This window comes from Squalius cephalus, assembly GCF_949319135.1.
Source record: "Squalius cephalus genome assembly, chromosome: 16".
NCBI classification, from domain to species: domain Eukaryota; kingdom Metazoa; phylum Chordata; class Actinopteri; order Cypriniformes; family Leuciscidae; genus Squalius; species Squalius cephalus.
In genome coordinates this window covers 8837212-8849306 of record NC_137137.1, presented here as the reverse complement: position 1 = coordinate 8849306, position 12095 = coordinate 8837212, and the positions used below count along the sequence as shown (strand labels likewise).

At 37.4% G+C, this 12095-nt stretch overlaps 1 protein-coding gene across 1 annotated transcript in view; it reads left to right on the top strand.

Moving 5' to 3' along the window:
- Nucleotides 1-12095, top strand: part of agbl4 (AGBL carboxypeptidase 4) — a 334149-nt gene that overhangs the window by 105647 nt on the left and 216407 nt on the right. Inside the window, exon 4 of the mRNA XM_079897316.1 lies at nucleotides 6545-6639. Coding sequence (XP_079753442.1) covers nucleotides 6545-6639 — 95 coding nt within the window. The remainder of the gene's footprint in view (nucleotides 1-6544; nucleotides 6640-12095) is intronic.

Below are 12095 nucleotides of genomic sequence, written 5' to 3'. Positions count from 1 at the left end.
CTGGTCAGACCCAAGGGTGTATAGTGTATTGCATTGTATTGTATTTGTTTGTGTCATATGTCTGATGTTTTGTCATGAAGTGCCTTGCGACTGCGCCGCAAACCCAATTGCCCCACAGGGACAATAAAGTTATCTACTACTACTACTACTACTACTACTACAAAGCAAGGTTATATTTCAATAGTTCTCTCAAAATTGTTAAAATTACATTTTAACCTTGATAATGGAATACCAGATGTACTTATACACTGTCAGAAATAGGGGTACATTAGAAGTCCATTTCTGTCCCCCAAGGTACAATCTACACTAACGTACCCCATAGGGCTTATTATTGGACCTCAAGGTACATATATGTACCTTTTTGAGGGTCAAAAAGCATTAAAAGGTACATATATGTACCGTTTATTTTAAAGTTTGTATTTTAAAATATTGTACCCTTGAGGGTACAGCCCCAGTGACAAGCCATTGTACCCCTAAAGGTACAATTATGTACTTTATTTTCTGAGAGTGTATTTGAATTTTTTTATATATTTTTTATTATATTATTCATTGAACAGACAGTTAAAACATGATGTAATCTACACATTGTTTTGTATGTGGCTCAGGTTACTCTATATTTAACCCTTGTCAGAGTGACACTATATGTACTTTTATATGACCCACTGCATGCTGTATTATTCAGTGTTATTAAGCTAATATATCTACATTGAACGTTCTTAGTAAGAACATGACTTACAGAGGGCAAAGTACATTATTTATGTCTCCCTCCATTTAGACAATTCTCTTAAATATTTCAGCAGTGTTTTCCCCAGAGCAGGGCTCTGCAGATCGATCAGTATCAAAAGACACCGTTTGCCCCCAAACACTGTTTGACATCCAGCTATTTCTGGTCAGGAGCACTGTGTAGGTCGTGATTCTTGGCAGCCTTTTTCCTCATTCGCTTTTCTTTTAGATTATTTTTCTCTGTCTCTTAACAGTGTAAATCATTAGTTCACCTGTGCAACACAGAGCAGCTTGTTGTTGAGTTGTAGGAGAACTTCACCTCTAGAGCATATGTGTGTGTGTGTGTGTGTGAGAGAGTGAGAGAGACTCATGGAAATAAGAGGATTCTTCTTTAATCCCAGAATCAGTTTTTAATGAGATCTTTACTTAAGATGTATATTATGTATTCCTATAACTTTTCTTTCTTCTTCTACATGTGGTGGAACAGCAGCCATTACTTCAGTATTCAGTGTCACATGTTCTGTCATAAGTCATTTTAATATGTTGATTTGGTGCTCAAGAAACATTTCTTATAGTTATTAATGTTGAAAACTGATGTGCTGCTTAATATTTTTCTGGAAACTTTGATCCTTTTTTTTCAGGATTCTTTTAAGAGAAATTTTTTATTTAAAGTAGAATATTTTGTAATCTTTTGTAACACTGTAAAATTATTTTACTGTCTCTTTTGATCAATTAAATGCATCCTTGGTAAATAAAAGTTTTTTTTATAAAAACAATTACTGACCCCTAAATTTTAAGCAATAATTTGTATGTAGATGTTTAAATAATTTAAATAAATTAGTATTAAAATATGTATTTATTATATCAATAGTAATTTATTTGTAATATAAATATATATTTGTGATATCAATGCAAAATAATGAAATAAAAGAGTTGCCTGTTACACAACATTTATGTAGTTACTTTTTTTTTTACTAGTTTTTTGTTCTTAGTGAACAACATTTATGTGTTGATGAAGTGGTTTCTTCCTGTCAGAATAACCTTCAGAGTGGACCACATTTTAAGTCAAAAGTCAGGCTCTGTGACACAAGACTCCAGGTGAGTGTGAATATGTGTCAGTGTAAAAAGCACTGAAAGAACTTGACATGCCTGATGGAAATGACATCTCAGGCAGGCTGGATGGAAATGTGTTCCTGTCTCTCTATCAGTAATTAAATGTACCGTTCTCACAGTTCCTCCATGGCCAGCTCTGCACTGAGCTGTGCTGCTTTGGGAACCAACTCCAAATTACTCCTCAATGTAGATACATTGGCTTAACTAACGCAAGGGAGCCCACCAGTGACTTTCAGTATGTATGTGTGCATTTTTTCTCTTTCCTTACATAAAGCTCTTAATGAGCCTGAGATGAGATGTGTCCAATTTAACCCACACCCCTCCCTTCTTCTGAGTAACTCCCCTGTTGACTGTGATGATGCCGTAGGAAATAATGACATAAAGAGGGAAGCTTCTTATGGTACTGTGAATACAAGTAGTGAAGAGGTAAGAATGATACAAATCAATTCTGACAACGTCAACTAGTCAACTAAAGGAGTCAACTTTAAACTTCACAGCAGCACTCAGCTTTGTTGTGCTGGGCTTGTCTGAAAATGGCTGCCCTCTTTGCATGAGCCTCATGGGAAAACATCCTCAAAATGTTATTTTATTTAATGTTAGACTGCGTATCTTTGGTTTGAATGAAATTTGTTATACTTATCCGGCTTGTCGTGACACTTATTATACGGCTTATAATATTTGATTATGGTTGGTCAATTATGGCATTCAATAGTTAAATATGTTTGTATAATAACTGCTAAAATGTGGTTCATGGCACCATACCGGTACTTTCATGTCTCTCATTTCACTCTACAGTCTCTCATTTTATATTCCAAGGAAATTGCCACATACTGACTGTAGTAAAATAGCTTTAAAAGTCTTATTAATAATAATTTTAATATATATGTTGAGCATTAAATCTTTTCTAGATGTCTAGAAGTTCAGGGGTCCAGTTAAAGCAAGAAAATGAAAACATTGCTTAAAAGAACAAAAGCAACCCTTGAGAAACATTGACTTATACAGATTAATAACGATTATTTTTTCGTAAAAATGATTGCAATATTATTGTAGAATATTTGCTTGGTCAAATTGTTTTCAAATGTTGTAATGGACTGTTTTTCATAGCAGAATCTTAAGATAATCTACAAGACAATAATTTTGATGTACATGTATTTATTTATGTGGTAATTTGTTGGGTTGAGTTGGGGGTGCACATAAAGATTCTGGGCCCTATCATACACCCGGAGCAATGCATCGCCAAGTGTCTTTTGCTAGTTTCAGCCTGACGCAGTTATCATTTTCACGTCCTGCGCCACGTTGTGCCCATTTTCTTGCTGGTCTGAAACCGAGGTGTGTTCAGGCACGTTGTTGGCACGTTGCTATTTTGAGGCAACTGAAATAGACTGTGCCATTGACCAACTGAAACCTGGTCTAAAGTCAATGGCGCAGTATTTTTTTGGTTATTTAATGAGCGCGTTAGTAATGTGCGCCTATAGGCGGGTCCACAACGCGCGTATATTCTGCTAATTACACACACAGGGACGTGCAGCAGCACACAAACATGCCAAATATTAAAAATGATTATTATTATTGTGTACATAAAGATATGGTGGAATCTGGCTTGTCCCGTAGATGGTCTGCTTGCGCACTTTTACCTCGCGCACGAGCAGTTCCGTTTGCGCTCTGGAGACGCGTTCGGTCTTTCCGCTTGCAAATTCTGCCATGTAAATAGTGAATCTGCCATGGCGTAAGCACAACTGACTTTTAAACGGAATGGGAGATGATACTCTGGCTGGTTTATTTTACATTACACCCAAAACACACCCATTACTCGTTAAGAGAATAGAGGCAATATTTTTAGACCATGCGCTGCGCGCGCCGACCGTTTTTCCCGGCGTTAAACTAGCAAAAGTGGATTTGGACACACCCTAAGTGCCCTTGCGCCGTGTGCTTTAGACCATGCGCTTAGATCGTTAAAATAGGACCCAAAGTGTGTTTGAGTCTGGCATGCAAATTTCCCAATCCGTTTCCACTTGTTTTCTACTCCCGTTTAAAATTTGATACGCCTATTTATTTTGTTAGCTGCATTTAGCATTTTTTTTTTCCCTGCTGTCGTATGACCCAGAGAACCACTGGATGGAGAGAGAACTGACCCTACCTTGTCCCACCCTCAAGTCAGACAAACCCCAGCAATACATTCCAGTCTAGACCCAGAAACCATCTGCCAAAGCAGACAATCTGAATTTTGTGGTGAAAAAAAAGAAGAAAGAGTGGCGTGATGTAAAGGTAGTGGAATGAGGATGTATTTGCCTGTGGGAAAAAAAAAGACTGAAAGTAGGCTGGCAACAGATGTGTAGGGCAGTAAAAGTGTAATTGAAATGCCAGCAGCAATGGTCTTATCTACCCGTTCCAGCAGCTACCTCGCGTCTGAACATCAGTTAAATGTCATTTTAGCCCTGGCTGATTCAGGCCGACCACAATCCCCCATCTTCTGTGACTGCAGCCACTGATGGGAGGGGAACAGCGGGATGGATAGATTGGGGGGGGGGGGGGGTGTTGGTGGAGAAAGCGGGCACTGAGAAAAAGAGAGAATGGTTGTAATTGGATTTCGTTTGCACACTGTTGACTTCCATCACCTGGGCTTAATTGGGAATTTGACATGATTTATCACAAGGAGTCATTTACAGTTTGGACATGTCATTATTAGCATTGTCTGTACTGTTTATACACTTCATATTTCATAAACTTCATTCTCCCATTATATGTTAGAAAAAAGGGCCACCTGCCCTCAAATTGCCCCAGACATGCTGCAGTGACCCCAGGTCTACACTCACGTCAAGTGGGTAAAAAGAGGGATGTGACAATAGAGCATATTATTACTTAATTTGTATGTTTGTGCATTAAAAAAAACCCTTTTCGGTAACACTTTATAATAACGTTCAGTTGTAAGTCATTTAAAAGTGGTTAGTTAATGATGAACTAATCATTTACAAAACATTCATAAATGATTAGCATGTGATATACTAACATTTTATGTATGTTTTGTAAATTCCACTTTAGATTAGGTGTACGTTTAAACTTTAGATTAGGGGATGCAGAAAGTGTTGTAAATGATTTATTCATGCGTTTACACATCGTGTTGAACACTGTTACTTACCTGTCACAAATTATCTGTATGTGTATACAAGGCATTTACAACACTTTCTGCACCCTCTAATTGCTACATACATGCATACAAAAAAACATAATTCATTAAACATTTATGAAACGCATATTCATGTTTTGTAAATGATTAGTTCATCATTAACTAACCACTTATAAATAACTTACAACTGAACTTTATTATAAAGTGTTACCCTGTTTAGCTTTGGTCTCCCATTCCTATTCATTTTCAGTGCATAAAAATATTGAAGCAAACTGTCACAAACTCTTCCTCTCATAATGCAAGGGGTTGTGGGTAATATTAGCCCAAGTACCCACTGAAAATATTCCCCTTTTGGAATACAAATTTTCGAACATACTATGATTTGGGACATACGTCAATATCTGTATACAGTATGGATAACATACAAGCTGGAATGCAGCTCAGGTTTTCTCTAGGTTCACCAAACCCTGCGTCTCTTCACCTCTACACAGCCTGACCTTCACTTCCTGCAGTGTTGTGTTTCTTTTTAAACTACAGTTTGCAGACAGTGTTTGTTTTGTGATTTGTGTAGTTCCATATGTTGGTGGAAATTATGAGAAACCTCACATCCTTCTACAGTTTTGCCTCTATTATCTCACGTGTGTTATAAGTTCACACAATCTTCGCATTACGTAGTCAGCGAGATCCTGCAAGATTCTTTTAACACGTTTGGTGTCTCGTACAGCACTTCCCATTTGCACTGCTAATTTTGAAACTCACTGTGAGGTTTTGTGAAGAGCAGCCCGATTGAGCATTTCAGATCTTTGCTGTTAGTTTTAATGGTTCATAAAGTTTTTGATTTTGTTTGTATATTGTGAATATTATTGATTACAAAGAACCACAAATTGTTCCATCTTCCTATGATGACACACAACAATTTATCAGAAGCTGCAAAATACTCAGTGCCATCAAAGTTAAAGTTCAATGTTTTATTTATCAAATTCATAACAACACACATACTACAGTATTTGCAGACAATTTAATGTGCTATAAAGGTCAGACTGCTGCTATGATTACTACAAAATTGTAACTACCGTCACTATGGCATCTCTAGGGCATTTATGATGGACTGGATCAAAGCCCTTGACTGGAGAATGGAGTTGAAGTTAGATTTACCAAAAAGATTGTGAAATTCATGGCATAGAATGTAATAAATATAATCAAGGTTTTGTTTAAGATCGTTTGCATTGGCAACTCGGTGAGAATCAATTTCATGCTTTTTTATTTGCTGTAAGCCACTTTATTTATGTATGTATTTATTTTAACATGTATTTATTTATTGTTTCTTTATAGTGATCTAAACGATTTCTGATTTAACTGTCTCTAAATGTCACATACAACCAAAACTAAACTCAATTTCTGATACTGTAAGTCCGGTTTAATTTTGTTTTGTAGTGCACATTTATAGTTTGTTTTGTTTTTCAGTTTCAAAAATGTCAACTCTCATTTTTGTAGGGGTCTTTTTTCCACTGCTGTGTGCATTTTCATATATAATAAAATAACCATGGTTCCATCTCACAAAAATATCTGTTTCTATTGTTTCAGAGGGTGATTTTCAACATCGTGAACTTCAGCAAGACCAAGAGCCTGTACAGAGATGGGATGTCCCCCGTGGTGAAGTCGACCAGCCGGCCTAAATGGTATTCATACCCTCTGCAAATATCACATCTCCACCTACACACTGTTCACCACTGCGCTTTCCATGCTTTAATTCCAAATAACAAATCCACATAGTTTCCATGTGTGTAATGCTGGCCCAAGCATGGGTTCCACACATGCCCTGCAGACACGGCGATTAAGACTTGACTGTGTACACTGTCGTCATATCTGACTCACAATATCTGTCTTATCTCTCTTCCACAAACAACAGGATTTTTCGTTACCACCTCTTTTGAGTTTTCACACTGCCAGTGTTCCTTAAAGGAAGCATTCAACACTTTCTCACTTTCTCTAACTTCTCCAAGTTGACAATGGTGTGTTTGATGTTCCAGATGAGAGGTTGTGTTGCTGGGGATGTTTGGTCTCCATGGTGACGCCATCTGGGTAGAAAAAGGGACAGTAACAGGGCTGTTGATAGAGGAATTGTGAGAAATGCCAGAGAAGGAAGTGAGCTTCAGGCTGGACAAACTCATCATAGGCGCCATTTTCTCTAAACGTGTTTTGTGTGTCTTTTAATCAGCTTGTCTCTTTGCGCTCTGTCAGCGGTAGGGATGGTTTTATTAGACACACATCTGCCTTCATGGAGGAGGAGATGCGTGAAACACAAATGCAATCCCCTAGCTGTGTGTATTTTTGGATGTCTGTTAAATGGCTACATGTATTGCATCAATGTAAAGATAAGATCGAATCCTTCCTGCTCTATGTGAGATCTGCTATTCTTCACATATGGCTTATTTGATCTCTTGTCTATGATTATGCCAAATGCTGAACTACTGAAGCTAATCTCCATATACACATTTAAAGACTCAGTTTCTTGTTTTTTTGTCTAGTTGTTGTGTACTTTACTAATCACAGTCTAGGTGTGTCAGTTACAAGATATCTCTGATTATTTATGATTTATGACCCTGCAATTTGTTTTTCACATAAATTTGCTTTTATAAATGTATTATTATTTTATAATGTAAATTATTATTACAGAATAAATCCTTATATGGTTTATACTGTAAATTCATGAAAATTGGAGGAATTAAAAATATATATTATATTATACTATATTATATTAATTATATTTATTAGTGAAAACAGTGGTTTAATGCTTAATGATTTTGAAAAAGACTATTATGCCCACCAAGACTGCATTTATTTGATAAAAAATTACACATTATATTTCTGCACACTATAAGGTTTTTTTTTTTTTTTTTGCATTTATTGCAGCAGCACATTTCAGTCTTATAGTGTACGACTGCTTTTATAGTGTGCCAGTGTACTTTGAGCACTTTCCAACAACTTTGGAAAAAGTTAAGTTTGCAAATCCCTAATTACTAAACACGTACCCACACACACACACACCGATACATCCACGCCTCCTATCAGTATCAATCAGAGTGGTGCATTACCATTCAAACACTCATCTGCCAGGTTGAATTTTCATGGGTCATGCCGTCTGGGCAGGTGAGGCCTGTCAGAGGTAATAGCAGGGAACTGATGGATGCAGAAGTGTGTGTGCATCCATACGGGTGTGTACGAGAGCCACTACGCCACGTTATCCTGACGCGCCGAACAGAGGTCATGTGACAGAAAATACCCGCTCAACGGAAGCCTTGACATCTGTCACGAGTCGATCAAGGGCATTCAGACAAATGGCAGGCATCTGCCAAGGGAGCCTGTCTTCCTCTGCCAAACCCTGGTCACGGCCTAATGGGACAAGACAATTAGATGGAGATGCTGCCGGAAAACAATGGACTGCAAAACATTTCACAGTCAAGCTGACGTCTCCTACGTGCCCATGTTAAACATTTCCCTCAGGAGAGTGCTGGGGCTATTTAAGAGTTTGTAGCAAGTCATATCTCAGTTTTTATAGGCCTGCACCCCTCAAACATCTCTTTAGAAAATGAATTGCTATAAGGTAGCACAATTATGATAAAAAACAAGTATTTTAAAATACATTTATAAATACACACAATTACATTATATTTCATATCTGTGCATAATTTGACAACATTGCAGCTTTATTGGAAATGATTTAGATTAAAAATAGTATGCTCACAAATTATATTTACATTGATTTTCACTTTTTGTTCAGGTTGTCATAGTTTTAAGGCATGCAACAATTTATAATTTAGTGATTTTAAGATCTACATACAGGTCAGGTACAAGGTAAAAACACTACAAATCATTTAAAAAAATTGCAAAAATAAAGGACGGAGGCTTGGTAGAAATTTTTAATGTGACCTTAATATAACCAAAAAGAAACAAGTTAGTTGAATCTGTTTTCGTTAGTTTTAGTAAAAATTAACCCCTGGGACATAATTGTGTCCGTAATTGAAGAAATACTATATTATTAATAACACTATATATGATTTTTAAACATTAATAACCGCTACAAAAATAAACAATATGAATAGAAAACAGGAGCAGACCTAAATAATTGACATGATTAGCTGTAATCCTGTTCTCAACCATGTATTTGATTCATTGTGCAGCCCTACAGTATATCACAGTCAAGCTCAATTAGGGTTTAAAAGAAGAACTTTTTTCTTCTTCTTCTTCTTCTTCTTTTTTAGATATAGCTGCAGAGAGGGAACAAGACTGCTACATGACCCAGGGTGAACTCGAACCCAGGTCGCCAAAAAGCACAAAAAACTCTCAGTATAATCCCTGTGTCACAGCTTCAACCATCAGTCTTATTTCTATTCTCTGTGACAGACCTCGCACAGTAATTTATTGCATCACAAAGTCACCCTTCTATTATCAAATTTTTTAAAAACTTCTTTGCTAACTGGAAATTGAGCAATTTTTGCTAACTTTCTAACATTTTCATAGCAGGGAGGAGGCAGATTGACATTAGACGACATTTCTTTTATTTCCAGCGGCATCAAAGTCATTGTCTGAATCATGCGTTTTTTTTAATACCAATCTGGAGCTCAAAGGACCACCGTTTGTGTTTGTCTGTGGCATGTGGTGTGAAAATAAGCCTGTAGCATTTAGAGACTCTGAATACTCAAGCGAAAGCGACAGAACCTCTGTGTACAAATGCCACAGTGATAGTCATCAGATGGCTGGATCAGGGTGAGCTGATCATACCGCATGCTGCTGTGGCGCAGACTCGGGCATTAGGACTTCAATAAAGCGAGGAAAGACCACGTAATTCTCATCCAATTATAGAGATGTGAAAACAACATGCTGTGACGCAAAGGGAGGCCTTACACACACACACTTTTACATGCAGGTACACATGCTCCCTTCTTCACAACACACTCAAGCACACGTGATAATGGCTATATGTGCAATGCGTTTTATATGTAGCATTGCGTGAAACAGAAGTAAACATAATGGTTCATGTGATCATGGACTGTACCACCCTAAATGAAATTCTATGCTAGTTAGGTGCTGATTTAGTGCTGGTCAGTGTAGCCATGCACTGCAAAAAGTACCTGTTGAAATTTGTTGGCCAAGGACATATAGCTTGTTAAGCTAGTTCAAGACTCTTTGGAATCAAAATGTTGTCCATTTCAGGTCTTTTTTTTTTTGTGTGTGTAGTTATTATAGTTTGAAAATGCAGTGGCTGTACAATATTTTATCACCCCATATACACCTCAATCAAATTCTGTGCAATGACGATGAGTGAGTGTTTATCTTTTTCACATGGCAATGTTGTTTAATATTCCATAGTTAGCTATTTAATACAGTGCACTTCAAAAGTTTGTAGCATTTTGGACAATATCATCATAAGTTTTTATCATTTTTGTAATGACTTTGCATTTATAAGGGACAATACAAACTATGAAAACATTTTAGTGAATAAATTAAAAAAAAAATAGATTTTGAGCAATCAGAAAAGCTACAATGGTGTGCTGACTGAATAATATTCAAAAACGACACCTGGGACACAATCAGGCACCACAACTTCCAGAGGGGCTTATCTTACTATAACATCTACCTGTATATATTACCATAATGATGTAAAAGAAAATAATTATTGTTAGTGTTCAGTGTGGGAGTTACTTTAATGCATTTATGCCACAAAATCAGAATATATGCTTATATTGTCCAAAATTCAACTTATTGTCCAAAACAAGAATGTCTCTTCACCTTAAATTATACTACCTTTTTCTGACTAGCAAAGTCAAGAGGGTGTTTTTTTTTTTTGGGTGTGTCTTTGGTTGTGTTTATGAAGGAAGTAGGTAGTTTATTATTTTGTGTCCTCCTTGCTTTTATAGTCCTTGGGCGTTGCGTGTGGTTGTGACAGGCTGTGACATAAACTAAAGACTATTGGCTATCTAAAAAGAAAGGGGATGAGCCCTTCAGTACAGAATGTCCCGCCCAAACATATGGTTTCAATAAAATATGTGAGTATTCTTCTGTGATTCCTAGTTCCTGAGGGGCAATTTCAGAAGACATTTATTCAATCTCAATGTTTTGAGCTTCAAAAACCCCAAACAGCTGTCTTTCATTTCTCTTGAGCTTTTGGTTTGTATTGTTGTTGCCTATGAATTTCTCTTTCACATTCTCCTTTTCATTCATTTTCCATCATGACAGCAAAGTGGAACAGCTCAAAAACTGCTAATCTCTCTTTGACAAGTAGATATGAAATAAAGCAAAGAGCAGTGTTAACTGTCTGATCCAGCCTTGTATGCAGCATTGGATAAAGTCAAGAAAAAAAAAAGATTGAGCGTGGGAGAGAGAAAGAGAGTGAGAAATGGGGAAGAGAGAGAGAGAGAGAGAGACAGTTTAAGAAAAAAGAAGAGAACAGATTGCCATTGCTGCCTTTATCTGTGAAAAAAGTCACTTTTAACCTGAAAGTTGAAACCTTTATCTCTATCTGCAGAGACCGTTCTTCCTTGAGGCTGGCTGATGCTGGAGCTCTGGTTGTGCGCATGCGTGTGTGTGTGTGTGTGTGTGTGTGTGTGTGTGTGTGTGCACGCCGCCTGGGGCTCATCTGTTCTTGGCCCATGATAGACAGACAGGCATCAGACTGGAACTTGGATGCGTGCATGTTTGTTTCTGGATATATGCGTGTTTATGCGCCTACAGTTCAGCAATAGGACAGGACAGGAAATGGCCAATGAGCAACCAAACAGTGCTTACTGATATAGACAATATCTCCCTTTGGAGTAATCTTTTTGCTTTGTAACTTTGCAGACTGTAACAATGTTTAAGTTCAGGGAAGAAGGAGGCTGGAACCGGCAGACGTTCAACGTAAGCACAAAATAAATATACAACAAAATAAAAGTAAAGCAGCAGCCCCTCATGGACGACTGCCGCATAAACAAAACAACAACATAAATTCCAGGCCTGGTCCTCTCTCGTCCTTTACTCTCGTCACTCCTCCTTTTATCCTTCCGGAGCTCCTCCTTGAGACTTGAGTAGGTATGCAGGTGTGGTGTCTTGAGTGTGGCACGCAGGTAACCTCGCTCTGTTCCCACGGTTCTTGGCC